The 19,873-nt window shown below is 39.4% G+C and overlaps 1 protein-coding gene across 1 annotated transcript in view; it reads right to left on the bottom strand.

Annotated features, from left to right (window-relative positions):
* Positions 1 to 19,873, bottom strand: part of PTPRD (protein tyrosine phosphatase receptor type D) — a 335,371-nt gene that overhangs the window by 115,882 nt on the left and 199,616 nt on the right. Inside the window, exon 20 of the mRNA XM_054727642.1 lies at positions 11,667 to 11,779. Coding sequence (XP_054583617.1) covers positions 11,667 to 11,779 — 113 coding nt within the window. The remainder of the gene's footprint in view (positions 1 to 11,666; positions 11,780 to 19,873) is intronic.

Raw genomic sequence — 19,873 nt, 5'->3', positions numbered from 1 at the left:
TAATCCACTGCTAATTTTGACGATCCCCGAGTCTTTCCAATGTTTTCTGACCTTTTCATATGATTTGCATTGTATTTCTTTCAGATTCATTTTTTAAGAGTAACAGGAGAGAGAACCTGCTGACTCATGTCTTATCGATACACATTCCAACTGGCTAGAAACACCTGAACTAGCATGCCCCCAGGGGAGCCTCGGAAGCAGAGAGTGAGAGAGGGGCTCAAACTGGAAGCCATGTTGACAGTCGGCTGTCCCAGGGACTCCTTGGAGGGTGTTAGCCTGTGGAACGGGGACCATGAAGTCAACATGACATGTGGTTACTTGATGGGCATTTTAGAACTTATGCCATTATTGAAAGTCACCCAGCAAGTTCCTTTATCGCAAATGCCAAATTATCAACCGTTCTGGCAAGCTACATGGAGAACTATTTTGATTCTTCTAGATCATGATTGTAGCACAGCGTCCTCAATTTTGGTGGTGTAGCATGTTTGGCCACAAAGGACTGCTTCCAGTTAGTTAAAATCTTAATAGCAGGCTCAATAAAAATGAGTAGGTTCAGAAGTAGAATTTGTTGCTGATGTAATTACGCATTTGGGCCAAAATGTTGGAGCCCATTTCTGGAACTTCCCCATAGAGAAGATAGCATTGCACTAATTTACATTCTGTGGAGGGCAGGGGTGGGTGACAGTGGTCTGGTAATTAAAGGGATCTTATCCAGGTGAGGCACCCCCGGTGGCAAGAATGGAGATGCAAAGGCACGAGAGACTCTAGGCTTGTCCGGAAATGGAAATGGAATAATGTGAACATCCATTGCAGTGCTTTAACAGAGAAAATAACAGAGACAAAGATGTTTAGACCTTTTCGAGCGAATCGTGGGAGAGAGTTATTATCATATATGGACTGAGTGGTGGTTTGGCTAGAGAGGGAGGACACAGAGCCAATCAGGGAGGCGTAGGGGACTGAATTACTGCTCAAAGCTGCAAAAGTAAAGCCAGTTGGAGATGGGAAAAGTATTAGTATAACAGCAGTAGAAGACCATCATCATCAACCAAAGATGCGATCAACATATTCACTTCTGGCATGCACTGGCAAAGTGGTCTGCACGTCTTATTTTGGAAGCTAATTATAGAGAAATCCAAGAAACCCTGCACTGACTGACTGCTTACATTCTAAACTAGGATATACATGTCACATTCAAAGATACCACAGCATTCAAGAATCATTATTCATAAGACTTGTCAGTATGTATCGTTTCGGCTGGAGTTATAGAACAAGTGAAAATGGCAGAATGGGTGTTTCACAGAAAAGGGAGGAGAACTTGTGGGAATCTGATGATATAGGAGAAGGAACCCCAGACTAGAATACTGGACATGAATTCCACTTCTGGTTCTGCCATCTACTAACAGGGACAATCAATTGTGATTAAGCACCTCAATTTGCTTGTGTGTAAAATAAAAGTGCAGAGCTAGATAAATCCTAGAGTCACTTCCTTCTTTGTGAGTCATTTTTACCACATGTAGAAGTGATCTGTGAACATATGGAAGAGCAGAGAAGGAGCTCTTAGATGTAGTGCATTTATAAGGATTCTAAAATTACAGCTTCTTTTCTTTGAAGGGTGGTGAACATTTACTTTTTGCAAAATCCAAAACTATTATGCAGCTTAATATTCTACTTTTTGATGTAAGTTTAACACCACTTTCTTTAGCTAACCAAAATGCGTGTCTAGTATTAACATAAAAATTATGCTAAAGAATAAATCTGGATGAAAGTCCTGTAATAGGAAACTCTTTAGCTCATATCAGAAAATAATCACCAAAGATCTATTTTTTACAACATAGTGTTATATTATTCCCGCCAGACTTCTCCATTGTCCATCACTGATAGGGATTTATATGATGTAATCAAGCATGTTAGATTCTGAATGAAAACCAAACACACTCAGAAAACTATGACATTGACTTCACTATGGTGCCTTGTCAACCCTTTGTCTGGTAATCTGGCCGTTGTTCATAGTCTACAGACCAAAGTTTTTATTAGACCAGTGTTTTCACATTAGCATCATTTGAAGCGTTTTAAAATTCCTTCCTTCCAGACCAATTAAATCAAAACCTCTAACTGTGGAAGCCACTATGGGATTCTATGCAGGAACCTATAACTCCATTTATTTAATTCTCACTAGAGGCCCAGTGCATGATTAAATGTACTGGGTCCCCTAGGTCTAACTTGCCATCCTGGTGCCGGAGCGGACAGGCACCCAGCTCCCACGCTTTCGCTTTCCATCGCAGGGGAGCTGGGTGCCTGTCCGCTGGTGCACCAGGCCTTTCAGAAGCCTCCGGCGCGGGGGAGGCTTCTGAAAGGCCTGGTGCCCAGCGGACAGGCACCCAGCTCCCCCACTTTTGATGGTCCACTGCGGGACGTGGGCTTGCTGCCCCAGAGGCCCCTTCTGTGCCGCAGCACAGCCATGGCACAGATGCTGAGCTCGCGCTGCCGCTGGCGACGTGAGCTCAGCATCCTGCCGGCCCAATCAGCCCCCCCAGCCCCCCCGAGTCCCGCCCCCCCTGCGCCTCCTGGCCAATCGTGGGCATAGCGAAGGTATGGTCAATTTGCATATTTGTCTATTATAAGGTAGGATTCAAAAATCATATCAGCATTTATGAGAATGAGATCAGCTTTCTTCTGGTGCTACACCTGACTCTGCTTTCGCACGTAAGCGATTATTAGCAGCAAAGACTTTGAAGAAGAGCTCTCAATGGATGAGGACTTGCAGGGTCATGACTTCATCAGTTTGAAGCTACAAACGCACAACGTAAATACATTTTAAAGGCACTTGTTGAATCTGACCAGAGTTTTCATTGTGCATCTTTGATATCCACAGGATACACTGTTAACATGAAAAACGACGGATACAGTCACTGAAATCTGCCTGAGGTGGGAGGAAAAACACAGCAACTGCTTCTAATAGGGCACATATTTGTGAGAATAATGTGGTGGTGGCTTCCTTATGAGCAATAAAACATTAAAATCATAGCATTTTAAGCTGAGAGGTACCTTAGAGCTTACTTAGTCCAGCATTTGCATTTCATGAAGTTAAGAGAACTCTGAAGTCCAGAGAAGTTAAATGACTTTTAAATAAAAAAGTCTTAAGTAGGCTTGGCATCTTTCTACTGTATTTGTTCTAGAATGGCAGTGAGGATCTCCTAAAGCGGGGGTGGGCGGGCAAAGTTTCCAGTGGGTGAAGGGGCAGGGGTGGGAAGGTAAATCACTGAACGTGACCAGGTACTGCATAAACACCTTCACAAAGAAATGCACTCATCCCCATTTCCTTCCCGCTAGCCACCTCCAGGGCTTTCTCTCCTCTCCCTACTTACAATGGAGGCTAGAGAAAGAAGAAACGTTGCTCTATTATATAAAAGTAACAATAAGCATGAGGTGAAAGGGCAACCAACATTCGGTCTCAATGTCAGCGTCATCTCCAGGGGTGATGGAGGCCGAGAGGACCTCCAGGAGGGTGACACAATTCTGCTCTAGCAGGTATTTCCAAAGTGCTACCGCAGTGCCAGGAGGGAGAGAGACTTCAGATTTTTCAAGAGCAACTGAAAACCTAGACTGTTATGTGCCGTTTCCTCGACTCAGAATTTTGTTGAAACCCTGTGGGGCAAAGACAAGACCTTTGCCAGCCACATCTGGCTAACCAGATTGTGAATTCTGTTTTGAAAAGAGCAAAATGGTGTGTGTGTGTGTGTGTGTGTGTGTGAGTGAAAACCAAAGAAGGTTGAGAATGACATACCGCATGCTTATATCCACAAAGCACTGGGCTGGAGAACAAGCACGGGTGAGGAATAGGACAATGATACTTCTTATGCGTCACCCTCTGACCAGTGGGTTCATCTATTTTCCCTGTCTCCCCCCCACCCCACCATTAATTTTACTAATTAGAAAAATGAAGCTCAGAGGGACAAAAGGACTTGACCAAGTTCATCCTTCTCAGTAAAACTATGGCTTCATGGGGCTTTGATACCAGACCTGTTACTTCTCATTGAGGGCACTTCTCATTACGCCATGTAAATCATTTAACACTGGAAGGATGGTCACACACACAAAAATATGGGCCTGTGAGACTGGGCTATCTACAGAGTAATGTGGAGATCATAAACTATCCCAAGTCCCATCCAGTGTGCCAATAATGTAATAGCTGTGTTACACAAGGCATGTGTCTTTTGGTGGCAGGGAAGAGGGAAAAGGTGCTACACACCTGTATTTTCCAGTTACTTCTCATCAAATTATTATAAGCTCCCACAAAACCATCAACTAAAGGTATACAGTCAAAACGTTAAAAACTCTAGTGTTATTTGGCAGAAGAGTATTTTTTGAATCCCTAATTTACAATGTTTTTGCTCTGAAAACGCTGTTAGATTTTAAGTAATCTACCAACAGTATGCTTCAAATGGCTTTATAAAGAAATGTTTATCAAGCACTTGCTTTATACTCGCAGTAGATGTCTATAGGCACTTTATTACAACTATTTTGCTAAATAGAGTTGTTGAGATCACTGATAGTGGTGGACCATCTTTTAGGTGATTTTTTCCCCCCTGTTATTAATAAGTGTAAGGACTTAGGAATCTGCTCTTTATGGCTTCCTTCCCAACAAAACAGTTTGTAAAGTATTTGTCAGAATTTTTACATAATGTATGCACTATTTAAAATAATGTGAATGAAAAATATAGTCTATGTTTACTATCTGTCTCACAAATGAATGGTGAATGAAATACAAAAGAGAACACTGATTTGTAAGGTATAATTGCTTCTTGGTAAAAACATAATGACAACTTGACTTAATCCATAACTAGGATCATCATTAAGGGAAAGATACACCAAGAGTGATTTTTCAAGTAAGTACTGGATGGCATCATTAAAACTCATTTTTTAAAATAATATATTTTTATTGATTTCAGAGGAAGAGAGAGGGAGAGAGATAGAAACATCAATGATGAGAGAGAATCATTGATCAGCTGCCTTCTGCATGCCCCCTACTGGGGATCAAGTCTGCAACCCGGCATGTGCCCTTGATCAGAATTGAAACTGGGACCATTTAGTCCACAGGCCAGTGCTCTATCCACTGAGCCAAACTGACTAGGGCTAAAACTCATTTTTAATGTATCATTTCCAAAAGTGCAGAATTTGAATAAACCATGTTTCTTTATATCAGAAATTTACCATTTAAATTCTATGAACCAAGTTTTAAAATCTATATAATAAAAACCTAAACGACCACTACCACGGAACGACCAGAACGACCAGTTGCTATGATGTGCACTGACCACCAGGGGCTGACGCTCAACACAGGAGCTGCCCCCTGGTGGTCAGTTCGCTCCCACGGCTGGCGAGTGCAGCAGAGAGGCGGCCTCTGCAGCAGCGCTAAGGAGCAGCAAGCCGAGCGGTAAGGAGCGAGCAGGCGGGTGGTAAGGAGTGAGGGATCCTAGACTGGGTTAGGCAGACATCCCCTGAGGGGTCCTGGACTGCGAGAGGGTGCAGGCCAGGCTGAGGGACCCCTCCCCACAACCCAGTGCACAAATTTCATGCACCAGGCCTCTAGTGTAATATATAAAGAGCACATAAGGTGCTCTTAATCTATATTTTTATACCTAAGTTTCTTAGAGTACAAAACCAAATATGAAGATAGGACAGTATATGGAAAAATGGACCTTGTTAGCATTGATCCAATTAAAAATAATGATGGATCAAGAAAGCACGAGAGCTTTTGAAACCCATCCAATTGCTGTGCAGACATTTCTGCTGCTGATATTGCCTTTTCTATACTAACTTCTTATGAGTTCCTTTTTGTTTTTCACAGCCCATCAATCACCTACCATCCATGTATGCTTTAGGGCAAAACATATTGAGGTCATTTTACAAAATAAAAATGAGGTCTGTAGGTTGTAACATCTGATCATCAATTTTTAAATCTCTTTTCCTAAAAGATGCAAGTATAAACACTAGAGTTTGGTTTTTGTTTGGAAATTTTTCTCGGGGGCGGTATGTGAGTACTGGGTGCAGAGACAGAAAGAATTTTTCAGTGAAAAAAAAATTCTGATGGAAACTGACAAATCAGCCGAAGGTGTGGTGTGTAGTATGTGATGTCTGGTGTGTGTGTTTGGGCGATGGATTTTGCCGGCACAGAGAGAGATGGTGACTGGAGAATTATATGATGCTATTAGTTACATGTTCCTTTACACCTTCCTCCACTTGTAAAACTTGATCAGCTGCCAATTCTAGCTCTTCTGCCACATTTCCTCTCTCCCTTTCTCATTTTGCCCAATTTATTCCATTTCGTATTAGAAACGAAGCTTATTTCTCTGAGATGAACTTTTAAATTTGCTTCACTGGAAAAAAAGTAAAAATATGAACACATAATAGCAATTTCTTTGATTTTCTTATATATCATCATCTCTTGACAATATTATATTTATTATAGTCATTTTGTCCAATTCTAGAGGCCCTGGCTCACTGTAAGTAAAAGCTTTTTACAACACTTCAAAAAAAAATCTATAATTGACGGTCTGTATCAAGATGGTAAATGTGCCCACCCTACAACCCTGCAATCATGCTTCTAGGTGTCTCACATTCAGAAACAGCAACAAAGATGTGAGAAGAGAGGCTCAGTACTGGCCATCACAGTATTGTTTGCAAGAACAAAAACACGGGAAAAATAACTTGGCCTCTGTTAATAAGAAATGAGTCCACACGTTTGCAACATCTGTAGAGCAGAATGCTATCAGTTGTTAAAAGGGAGATGAAACTTAACCCACTATCTTGCAAAAAAGTCTATTTTTATATAGTGAACTGTTAAAACAGGAAATTGTATGTGAATGCACCTATCTATATCTCTATACACCTGCTCTATATTTTATCATTTAAAAAACTGTATATACATAGAAAAAGGCTGGAAGGGTACACATGGAACTACATATGGTAGATCTTTCTCGAGAGTAAAATTGGAGTAGTTATAGGAAACCTGTTACTTTTTATTTTAAATATGTCAAATAAAAAAAAAAAAGTGGAATAAAGAACAATTTTTAAAGTGTGTTTTTTACTTTTCCAACCAATAAAAAATGTTAAACATACAACAAATTTGAGTAATATAATGAATACCTGTATAGCTACAACCTAAGTACAACAATTGCTAACAAACTTATTTTTTTATTTCACCAAATTTCCCCCCAAAATATGTGTTGCTTTTGTAATTAAGGACAAAAAATATCCACGGAAGGGGGCAGTCATAGAATGACTCGGGATTTTTAAAAATTTATTTTTATTAATTTCAGAGAGGAAGAGAGAAGAAGAGAGAGATAGAAACATCAATGATGAGAGACAATCATTGATGGGTTGCCTCTGGCACGCCCCACACTGGGGATTGAGCCCGCAACCCGGGCATGTGCCCTTGACCACCATTGAACCTGGGACCTTTCAGTCTGAGGCCAACACTCTATCTACTGAACCAAGCTGGCTAGGGCGGGATTTTTTTTTTTTTTTAAGATAAAAATAAAAACATTCATCCCATAGTTTACTTTTGTTTACTGTGTAACTCATTTATCAACCATCCTAACACCTCCTCCCCCCATTATTGCTGCCCACAAAGATGTATGCGGCTTAATAGAGGTTTCTTTTAAAAGTATCTTTTATAAATAAATATTTTTTTCCCTTCCTCCACTTGTAAAACTTTATCAGCTGTCAATTCTAGCTCTTCTGCCACATTTCCTCTCTCCCTTTCTCATTTTGCCCAATTTATTCCATTAATCATTTGAAGTGATTAGTCTAACCTTAGCTAAATGATACCTTCCTATATATTTAGGTCTCTGCTTTACTCTTGTAGGCCATAGGCAATAAAGCAATGCTCCTTTAATTATATGTGCCACACTGGATCTGACTGACCCCCCTTCACCAACAATTGATGATTTATTATTGCAAACCATATTGTTTTAAGAGATCAGGTGGTTCACCTTCTAAATACAACTTGGCTGATACACTGGCATCCGAACCTGATGGACACATAAACATATGCATGGCAAATATCTACAAACAGAGGTACTTGTTCTAAACCGGGAAGGTGTGTGACTTCCTCCCCCTGTTCAGAGGCTTGAATGCAGTGTTCCATGGACGGTGACTTGACCGCCACCCCAAATTTGGAAAGTGTGCCAAAGCAATGTTCTCTCCACATCTTGCAACCTCCCAAAGATGGTTACACTGAAAGCAACTGGTTCTCTGTCTCCACTTGGTGCCTTCGCTGAGAGACGGTGCATAGAGTTCTGACCTTTTCCTTCTTCTAACCCAGAGATAGGTGTGCTTGCGGCACTGCAGTGAAGGGCAAGATGCTCTGAAGCGCTTCAATTGTTATGGTGCCGCCCTTATATGAAAAGTGGAAGGTGTGTTTCAAAACCGTTTGAATAGATGGCGGAATTGAGGGGGAAAAGTCTGCCTCCTTACATTCAGACTCTCTGACGAGAATAAATAACTTAAAAAGTAAACAGAATTTTCATTCACAAGATGGCTTAACAAGAAAAGTAGAACGCATAGAACCCATGAACTAAGCAAAGTCTTCCTTTACCTTCTGAAAGAACCACTGAATTTCAAACGGTATTATTTGGCGTTTTATCATCCACAACAGACTCATCAGAAGCAGAAATAAATCAATCTGCTTTCATGAACATGTTCTGTGGTTGGGGCTGGTTATAAAAATCACCGGTTTCTGATTTCACTGAAAGTTATTTGTTTAAAGTGAATGCATGGATCATTAATTCCCTCCTTCTGCGTACCATTAATAAACACTGCCAAACTTTATAATGTTTAGGTATAACAAATTATAAATTCAAACGTCTGATGTACATAAAAGCACATTTCAGAGAGTGGAAGGTACAATTTTTGGTTTAAAATCCAAAAATCAAGTAGTGTCATATCATCGGCTATGCAACACCTAGTAAAGGGTCATTTTTCGCCATCTAGGAAAGCCCACCATTATTCATGAATAAGAGGGGAGGAAGAAGCACAAAAAAATTTCCTGGGTTAACAATCCCACTTTCTGCTCTCATCCTATTGGCAAGTAATTCAGATAATCCACTGGCTGAAGCAAATGGTCACATTAACATGAATTCCACATGAACAGCCACATCTATTTCCTTTGTAAAATGGTCCCATTTTCAGGACAGCAGGCCTCATTATAGATCTTGGGAGGCAAAAAGACTTGTTCAACAAATCAACTTAAGTAGATCGCTTACCTGAGCTAATAAAGGGCACAACAGAATGCTTCCCGCACAAACAGATGTGCTAGGACCTCAGGACAATTTCTGTTGTTCTGTTCTCTTCCTCTACTCTCTCCTCTCCCCTTTATTCATCCCCCCAAACTTCATTCTATTATCCATTTGAGGTGGTCTGTCTAAGCTTGGTTAAATGGTATCTTCTATATACTGAGGTTCCCATTGGAATTTTGTGAAGCCATTGGTGACATAATGAATGTCACTGCAATTGCAGCCTTCATTTCTCTTCCCAGCGACTTGTATGTATTTTAACAGGTTCCCTTTCCATGTGGATCTAACATGTCCAATTACATTGGGGAAAATTTGATTTTTAATAGAATGCTTGGGTTTGGCCATATTTGCAAAATTACCCATAAAAGTGAGAAGTATTTGCAGATGGAGGTCTCCTGGTTGAAGGCCTTTCTATTCTCTTTCTTGTAATCACCTGTCCTCTGCTAGTAATCCTTTCTACACAGTTCCCATGCATGCTTTGCATGAATGCTCAGAAACATCCTCTGTTGGTGCTGGAGGTAGAGGGAATAGCACTCCCACTGACTTTCTTCTTGGGGCCACCTTTCGCTTTCCACTGAACCCTACAGTGTGCGCCTTTCTCTGCTGGAAGACCAAGGTTGTTCCAATACAGATAACACTTCACACGCAAGCCCAAGATACTGAGGGACCTAATGATTTCCCCATTTCTATAACGTGCTGCTCTCATAAAGGTGATGAGGCAACATATTCAAGAAATCATGCACCAGATTATTTCTGTGGCTTTCAGCTCCTCGATGCACTGGTTTAGCCAGATTGAAAAGTACATGAATTAAGAAGTTGTCTGTAGCCTGAAAAAGTCAGTACACTACTATTTCAAAAAGTGCTGAACAGAGAAGGTTTATTACTCAATTCATATCAAGTTGCCTTAATGGAGAACGAAGCAGGCCACTCGACAGAGATCATCCAAGGTTACAAAGGGATCTTTGCTCGGTCATCAGCACATGCGCACAATCTACACGGATCAGCCTGTTTAGTTATATGCATACGGGAGACTCTTGGCTACGTGAACATTTATTTCCTCCCACCTTTTATGCTGCTGATGGTTTCAGTATATTCTGCTTTTTAAAACAGAATTTTTAAAAAGTCAAACTTCATTTCCAATATAATTTAAACAAAGCACATTTATAATTTGTATAACCACTTTGTAAATGCCAGACGTTTCTTTGAACTGAACAGTTACCAGTTACTATGACATATCTACATGTTAAAGAGAAAATAAGCTAAATACAATAGACCATGTATTTCCAACTCAAAGCAATTCATTACAAGCGTGGAGCTGAATGGACCTGTGGTGTATCCGAGTGTGAGGCAGAACACCCACGGGCCACAGAGAAAACCTCCCAACAATCGGGGGTACCATGCTACCACACTTCAGTCAAGCAGACTTCCTGGATCAGCTCTCTATTGTGTTCATTACCATTAGCTATTACGACAGTGCCACTCAGTTTTACATTTCCATCTCTCTTTACCATTGATTACTTGCCCTTCATTGGGTATAAATAAGATTTATTTAAAAGACAGTAAAACAGAGCTAGATTTCAATTAACTGTACAAAATGCCCCATAGCAAGCATAGTTTTCCTCTGTTGAAGCACTTGATGTTATTCATTTTCAAAAACAAGCATATTCTTATTCTCAGCCACTCTATGTGTCTCCACAGTAGGAAGGAAACCTGAATTGGTCAACGAGAGTCCGATTTTGTTTCCTTCCCTCCCTCCAGCCTTCCCTTTCTCCTTCTGGCCATCCCTGCTTCCCTCTTTATCTCTCCCTCCCCTTTTCATTCAGAGTAACATAGATGCAAAATCTTCATATAAAAATATAGAATAAATACAGGGTGGAGCAAAATTAGATTTGCAGTTATGAGTGTGTGAAACACAGAGTTTATTCTTGTACCGTTATTTATTACTGTATTATTCCATATGAATAACTCTAAACCCACTCTTGCCCCATCCTGTATATTCTGAATGATGTAACATCAATCCACCATCTACTCATTCACTTTGTAAGATGAGAACCTGAATTCTTTCCACATTCGTGTCATTGAAAATAATAAGCCTGTAAAATGTAACTATTCTTAAAAGAGTATAAATTGTCCAAATTTGAAGAAATATATGTTTTTCCTCCTTTATACTCCACCTCAGATTTGCACAAAGGGCTTAATTTCCTGTCAAGACTTACGTTTTGGAAAATCTCAATAATATAAAAATAAAAGAGAAGGACACACAAAATTGTTGAAAATAAAGTGACACATTCATCTCTCACGGCGGTATCAACTGGGCTATACAATTTCAGCGTAGACGGTAACATGGGCAAGATGAGTCATGTCTCTTACCTGGTGTTTGGAAATTAAGGCGCCTTAGTTCTACGGGGTCTGTTGGATGGTGTGAAGGGACCTCCTTACTATTCGGTATGCTGCTCTTTCTAGAGTCAGACTCTGCCCTTTTCCTATAGGGAGAAAGTAAAAATTTAAGACATTTTAGAAAAAAATACAGAAAACTAAAACAGATTTAAAGAGCAGAGAGCCATGCCCCTCCCAAATTTTCAGTTTTAAAACTCAGATTGGCTGGTTAGCTTTGTGACCTGTTCAAGGTTACTTTTCCTTACTTGACCTATATAGTGTTTGCTCGGTGCTAATTTTTGTTTAGGTGGATGATCTCAGAGTCCTCTTCCAGCTGGAGAATGAAACAGCTCTGTGACTCTGACTTTAGGCGTGAAGGCAGTGTTAGTGAGATACACTTGGACCCTTGCTCAGCGATTCTCCCTTATCCACCAGTTCTGTTTGTGAGGAACAGGACAGAGGACCCCAAGCAGCCAATTCTAAGATTACTGCTACCCTAGAGTTAAGCTACTGGGCCTCTAAATCGGACCCAGTTTCTTCTAAGAATATGTAACTGGTGGCTACAAAGTGAACCTGCAGTGGATGTTCCCGTAAGGCAGATAAATACAGTGAGTGCATTTCTAAGATTCCAAGTTAGCCTAACACCTGGAAGGAGACTGGGACACAGGAGCAACATGCATGCTCTCTTTCAAATCACCCTCCCCCCCAACCCCCCCCCCCCCAAAAAAAAAGAGTGTTGGCTGTTTATGGTGTTAAGCTAACTTATGATTAATATTAACTATGATTAAGATTTTGTTAGTGAAAGTCAATCACAGTAAGATTAGAGAAAAAGTAATTTCACCTAGAGGGTAGTTCCATTCTCTTAATGATCATTCAGGTATATGAACCATTCAGTTTCTATTTATAAATAATCCTCCACACGATTCATTTTATCTTTGTTTTAATTGCTATCTACTAGTTTTATTCAATACTCTTATTTAAAGTATGATAATGTACTGCTAACAAATGTCTATATAAAAATGTCAGGTTTTCCCCTTAACATTTCTTTACTCTTTATTTTTTTTTCTCAAACCCAAATAATCAGAGTAGTACCTAACTATTTTCTTTCAGCTTGACCAAGATGAACAATTCACTTCAGAAATGGAAGGCTTTTTCAAACAGTGCTTTCTTTCAAATACTGATTCCAGCAATCCCCACACTAGAGTCATAATTCAAGCATCTCCCCCTCATTCAAAGCGCAGGAATTCTAATTTAGGGAAGGCGTGCAGCGGAGTGTTTAGAAAACTCCCTCTGTCTTTTCACTATGACTGCGGTACAGCTCATTTGTGTTTCTATGTCAATGGGCTCTCATTCAGTGTCACACAGATTGTTTCATGAAAAGAAAATAGTCTTCCTTCCATCTCTGCTCATCTGTATAAAATAAAACTAACCAGGGGTGAAGTGAAGATGGATGCAAAGAGAAAGTGCACTTGACTCATTCAAGTGAGATGCCATTGGCAAAATATGATTGACTTAAGGACTTTTCTTGGGTGAGTCCTATTAAACACCTTGCTCTTTTAAAACTTTGGATTACCCAGTCTCCTGATTTCCTCTTTCTACCTAAAGGAGACAGAGAGTGTCTCAGGACAGAAGGTATTGTCAAGCTCAGCACCAATCGGAAGAAAGCAGTGAAGTGAGGTGTGCCACAGGTACAGGGAGCTCTAGTTCTATGGAGTGTAAGATGGGAAGAAAAGAAGCGATGGAGGGCTGGCGAAAAACATACGAGAAGGAAGAGAATGGGGCTCAGAAGAGCATGGGAAAGAAGGATAAGATGACCAGTTTCAGAGAGAAAATGTCATTGTGTTTATGCTGGGGATGTCTGCCTCACAACACTGTCGGATTCATTTTTCCCCTGAAGATGCAGAACCTAAAGGGTGAATAAAATGTCACTGAGTGTGGCTTGTCAATGGACCTCACGTGTAACGAACAGATGGCTGGTCTTCCCATTTCAGATCATCCCCGAGGCCCTTCCCAGGTTTTGGTCTTTTCACACACATTTGCAAAGATTCGTATTTCTTCGCTGATGTTCCAGACCCAATGACTACCTTTTATACCTTTTCAAAGTGGCTCTACTGTCATTGTTGCAGGATTATGGAAAGCAAAAGTAGAAATACCTGGGCAAGAAAACTACTTCTGTCATGCAGGTGAAGTGGGACACCTTCCTTTCCTTTTACACTGAGGCCAGGGAAGTGACCCTGAGACTAAGGGACAGAAAATAATACCCTCTAAAGAAATTCAGTCAGTTTCTCTCGGGCCAGGAAAGCTGAAAATCACATATGGTTGCCCAGATGAGTCTTGGAAAACCCAAAGCACTGGAGTAAAATTACAATTCACACTTATAATAAACTGGAAGGGGTGTCCTGCCATTTGTTACCTCACATCTCCCTCACTGTATCTGTTCAAATGAAATGACATCCAAGAGCTCAGACTCCAAAAACCCTCGCCAGCTAGGAAAACCAGCAGTTTAACTTTTGTTCTGTTTAGTTTCATTTTGATGATCACAACATGGATAGTTCTGGCTTCCCACACTCTTATCACATTATTTTAAAACAGAAATGTGCTTAAATGGCTGTTGTCTAACATAAAGAATTTCCGAGAAAGGTTTGCAAGATGAGGAGTTTGGCCATCATCAGTGATACTAGTAAAGAGCTTTAAAAATAAATTTACTGTTGTAAAGTTTTAAATGGCATATTCCTGTTTAAATTGGGTCCAACATGAAACTATTGTTAACGTTTTCCCCTAAGTTTTCAGAGGTCTCATTATTTTCATATTAAACTATTTAAAAAGCAAAGAATAGGGACCAGAATGAGATTATAAAGTCTGCCTTGCTGTTTTATGTTTTCTATTCAGATTAAAAAGCCCCGGTGTAAGTTCATTTCTTGCAGCCAGAAGTTATCTACCACGCACAGGAGTTATGGGTGAAGAGGAAGCAGAAGACAACCTTTCAGAGATGGCTGAACTCACTAACAGTGTAAAAGCATGTGTGTGTTTGGGATGTGAATAATGTAGAACAAAAATGCTACTCTGTGGTTGAAAAAGGTGTGGGGAAGACCAAATCTATTTATTTGGAACAAAGATACACATATGGGGTGCAGGTTTTTGAAAAACTATTTATTTGAAATCTCTACTATAAATATTCAAAGGTATCAGTTCAAACATTTCACAATTCTGACACCATTAGGAATAAAACCCCAACTCTGCCACTACTGGTGTGTATCTCCTTGGGTAAGCCAACTACAAACCTTCTCAATTTCTTCACTTATGAAATAGAGGAAGAGGGTTAGAAGATGATATAACTTTTGGCTCAAGTTTCATATTAATGGGACAAGAAGGCATTGATAAAGTTGTGTAATGTGGGCAGTATTATAATGGGAAGGTAGATGTCTAAGTATATTAAGCGGATTCAAATGGTTTTGTCTTTTGGTGGGGGAGAAAAACAAATTTTCATGTGTTTTTTAGCAGAATTAATGGTAACTAGTGATATATAAAAATAAATCAATAAAGAGGACCCTCACGGAGGTAGTAAGCTTCCTGTCAGGCTTGCTGATCAGTGTTGTGATTGTAGGGAAAATAATGCAGTAGTGGTTCTCAAACTTTATCATGCATCAGAACCTCCTGGGAGGGCTTATTAAACTATAGGTTGCTGGACCAATGCCCAGGTTCTGATTCAGTAGGTCTGGGGGTGGGGCAAGACTTTGTATTTCAGGTTCCCTGATAATGCTGCTGCTACTGATCCAAGGACCACTCATTGAGAACCACAGAAATACAACATTGGAAAGACGACAAGTTAGATGAGCACTGAAATTCTTTTCTCAGTTTAATTTTAATTGGGTATATTTATTTATCGATATGGATATATAGATATCAATTAGAAAGCTAAGAGGTTAGATGAAACCAATCAGTCAATAATCACCCAGTACAGATATTATTATTGCTATGATTACTATTATTATTCAAGGCTAGAAGACATGGAAAATAATTAGGAATTACATAAGGGTTTTAATTAAAACATTATAATAAATATTTGGAGGGTTGAATAAGCTAGTAGTATTCCTGTATTGAGAGGTGATCAAAGATCAAACTTAAAAATTGACCTTCAAAAAACAAAACAAAACAACTTATGGGACACCTCACATTTCTCTTGTGCAGACACACGGACACATAAAAATGTTCACTTCACCTAAACAACAAACAAAACTCAGAGACTGGTTTTAATGCCTTCTAAATTTAGCTTTACATAAAGATAATATGTCTCATCTTCTTTACAATCTTTTTCTCCAAGAATCATTTTAGTATCAATTTACTTTATATATAAATATGTAGGCTTTACCCATCTTCTATTTGCCAGGTATCATCTTTTACTAGTATATCCAACCTCCACCCTCACCCCCTCAATACCTGCAAAGTCTACCCATATCTTATTTTTTTCTTACTGAGCATGAAAGGGGTTTATTCTCTATTCCTCACCTGTCAGGTTTACTGCTCCATTTTAATGCAGCAAAAAATAAAAAATAAAAAAGGAAAGGAAAAAGAAAGCTAAATGTTAGTTGGCCAATGGTAATAAAAGTAACCATGACAACCAAGGTTCAACAATGCTCACGGGGGGACACATATAACTTACACACATTAGCAAATGACAGCATATCAAAATATTTAAAGGCCTCTAATCATAAAGTAAATGGAGGACACGAGATTACATGGCTAAATAAAGCATTTTTTTTAGTGTGTTAATGTTTTATTCACTTTTATCCATCCATTTATAAAATACTGACATGATTAGTTATATTCCTGGAAACCTTTGATGGTAGAGATATAATGTGATTTTTATATAACACACCATGAAAAACTACTGATGTACTTAATGGAAATACATTATTCCATATAAGAAATTTGTTCATTTAAAATAAAGAGTTCTCAGTTAAGAGGTAGGTTATTCCCTTAATGATCTAAAAAACTTGCAAACTGCATTGGACTGCACAAAAAATTTCACAACTGCATAATACATCATGAGGTAATACAGTGGCAGAAATGATTTCTTCAAATACCTTTTGACAAGTCAGGTGATCATAAATCTCTTTTCCAATAAAGGACTAAATACATTTAGTTTTGAAAAAAGTAATACTCATCATTATAAATCTACAGAGATGGCCCATCTGCTGTGTAGCTGGGCTAATCCCGAAACGTATTTAATACCATCCATTGACATGACAGGTATTTTCAAACAGGCACTGCTGTCTGTGAACACACTGAGCTCATGCTCACAGACACGGTCACCTGTGATAATATGTAGATTATTTAAATAACCATGTTCTTTCTGAAGAGAGTATATCCTTTACCTGTAAAGAAGTAATCTGAACAATCTTCACGTTGAGGCAAATTGCAAGTATTAAGTAAGTTCTCAATTATAAAAATAAAGGTACCGAATCTTCCTTAATGCCAACAAAATATACACTCATGTTGTTAGAGTATCTGGCTTTAGGATAACTTAGTCCATATCTTTTCAAAAATACAAAAGCCACATTTAAATCTTACAGAACACATATGAAGAGAATAATGAAGTGCCAGGTTCTTAAAAATCCTACAAATATGTGTCTCACTTGTTCATTTTAAAAAATATATATATTTTATTGATTTTTTACAGAGAGGAAGGGAGAGGGATAGAGAGCTAGAAACATCGATGAGAGAGAAACATCGATCAGCCGCCTCCTGCACACTCCCCACAGGGGATGTGCCTGCAACCAAGGTACATGCCCTTGACCGGAATCGAACCTGGGACCCTTCAGTCCACAGGCCGACGCTTTATCCACTGAGCCAAACCGGTTTCGGCAAACTTGTTCATTTTTAATCAATGAGGTCATCAGTTGCAGGAAAATCTATCCCTCTGAATGGAAGAGAACCACTTAGTGAATTATCAGGTCGGTGTATTAAAAGACTGTTGATATTTACATGAATAGAGAGTGTTCAATTCACTTCCTCTTCCATAGAAATGTCAGCCTCACCACATATGGAAACACATTTGGTAAAATGCAGACATCTGAAGGCTTTTGAAACCAGTATATTTAAATTATAGGTTAGGGTTTTATTACAGCTCTTGCCAGCCAAGATAATGGTGATATACTGAGGGATGGAATAACAAGTGAGGGGACTGAGTTTGTTTAAGACTCTCTGGCTTGTATAAATCTGATCATTCAGTATGCCTGTGTGCCATGCACCAGCTCGGCACAAAGGATACAGACAGAGTCCTTAAACGACACTATGGAGGGACAAGAAAGCTAAAAAAAAAAAGGGGGGGGCAATTGCAATAATGTGGTAGATTCTATGATATAGATAAGTAGAAAGTGCTGTAGGGGCATAGAAAAGGGGGCCCTAAGCAGCTTGAACTGGCAGAGAGGAGAGGACAAGAGGGAGGCAGGTAGACGGGCATTGTATGGTAGGTGGCATCTTAGCTTCTCTCTGAAGGATGAGTTAGAGTCAGCCAGGCCAAGAGGAGTGGCTGCGGAGTGAGAGGAAAGGTGTTCCAGGTGCTTCTTTGCTGACAGCTTGGAAATACATGTAGGGTTGATATGAAAAGAGAAGACTCCAGAGGCCAAGCCCATAGAGGGCCAGTGTTGGATCTGGGAAAAGCGGAAGTCTTATTTGAGTCACATCTACCTCATGGCCTTCACACACAAAGGTCTCACAGTGGGTTTGAAACTTATTTACTCTCTCTAGAGTGTCCATTCAGGTTAGACTATTTCTGGTCAAGGGTGAATTTTGTCTAGACCATGCCCAAGATCATTCCAGCTTCCTAATCCATATTTTCCTTTTTTCCATTGTCCGTAATAACTTCTCATCCATCCTGAAATGATTTCCCACAGAGTCAGCTTAACATTTTATTATTAAACATTTTCTATATAAAGAATTCCTGGACAGTTCTACAACTAATGGCTGAAGCACCTTATGTGTGTAACAAATGTACAGGATAGACCAGTGGTCGGCAAACTGTGGCTCGCGAGCCACATGCGGCTCTTTGGGCCCTTGAGTGTGGCTCTTCCACAAAATACCACAGCCTGGGCAAGTCTATTTTGAAGAAGTGGCATTAGAAGAAGTTTAAGTTTAAAATTTGGCTCTCAAAAGAAATTTCAATCGTTGTACTGTTGATATTTGGCTCTGTTGACTAATGACTTTGCCGACCACTGGGATAGACGAATATCTAAGAGCATTTAATTGGTTTACGGCTTCTTTTGTGTGGGGAGTGGGGAGCAAGAAGAGCAACATGGAGTCATTTAAAAAAACAAACAAACCCTGGGTACAGAAATAATATAGTACATATTTTATTAATTGGTGTTTTCTCATCATAGAACATTATTATTTAAAACGTTCAATTATCTAGCCTACCTACTTGTTTCATAAATGAGGAAACAGAGACCCAGAGTGTCGACTTGACTTTCTACCCCATATAGCTAGCTGGTCTACAGAGCTGGGACTTGAACTCAGTTTTATTGATTCCTAGTTGAGTGTTTTGCTAACCCTTGCTACCATCTTACGTCTGCAGTTTACATTTTAAAATCAATGACATGTCACATAGAGTACAACATTTCAAAAAAATCATAGTGCAAGGTAATTTCTAACACTAAAGACCTACCAAACATATTTTCATTTTTTTGATGATTCAGAAGGCATTTTAGAGCCCTTACAAAACCTGCATGATACTGTTTTGTCACTGGTTATCAATGTATTGTAGGTTTACAAATTACTAGGTTAAAAACAAAGTCAATTCAACAACCTATGTATAAACGGAAAGGCACCTAAAAGGACAAAGTATTTATTACATAATTAACTTTGCTCAGAATCCAAGCTATAAAAGACACTATTCATTGCCTACAGAAGATTTCCTCTTGAACTGCCTCACGATAATCAAGAAGGACATTGTTGGGTCTATTTGAATTTCAAGTCAGGAATGTTCTTTACTGCTGAAGCAAGCATTTCTATTTCAGAAACGCTTCACGGGCCTTCAGATGGTTAGCTAAATATACTTAGCATTCGAGGATGTGTGCAGCTTCCAACAATTGCATTAGACGATGCTCACACATGCACACACGAAAATGCGACTCTATTTTATCTGAGTCATAAAACCTTTCCATTTGAGGCCTCTTTTTGCAGGACTAGGAAAAACTATAACT

Source organism: Eptesicus fuscus, chromosome 15, assembly GCF_027574615.1.
Source record: "Eptesicus fuscus isolate TK198812 chromosome 15, DD_ASM_mEF_20220401, whole genome shotgun sequence".
Classification (NCBI taxonomy): Eukaryota; Metazoa; Chordata; class Mammalia; order Chiroptera; family Vespertilionidae; genus Eptesicus; species Eptesicus fuscus.
This window is presented reverse-complemented; position numbering and strand designations above follow the sequence as displayed.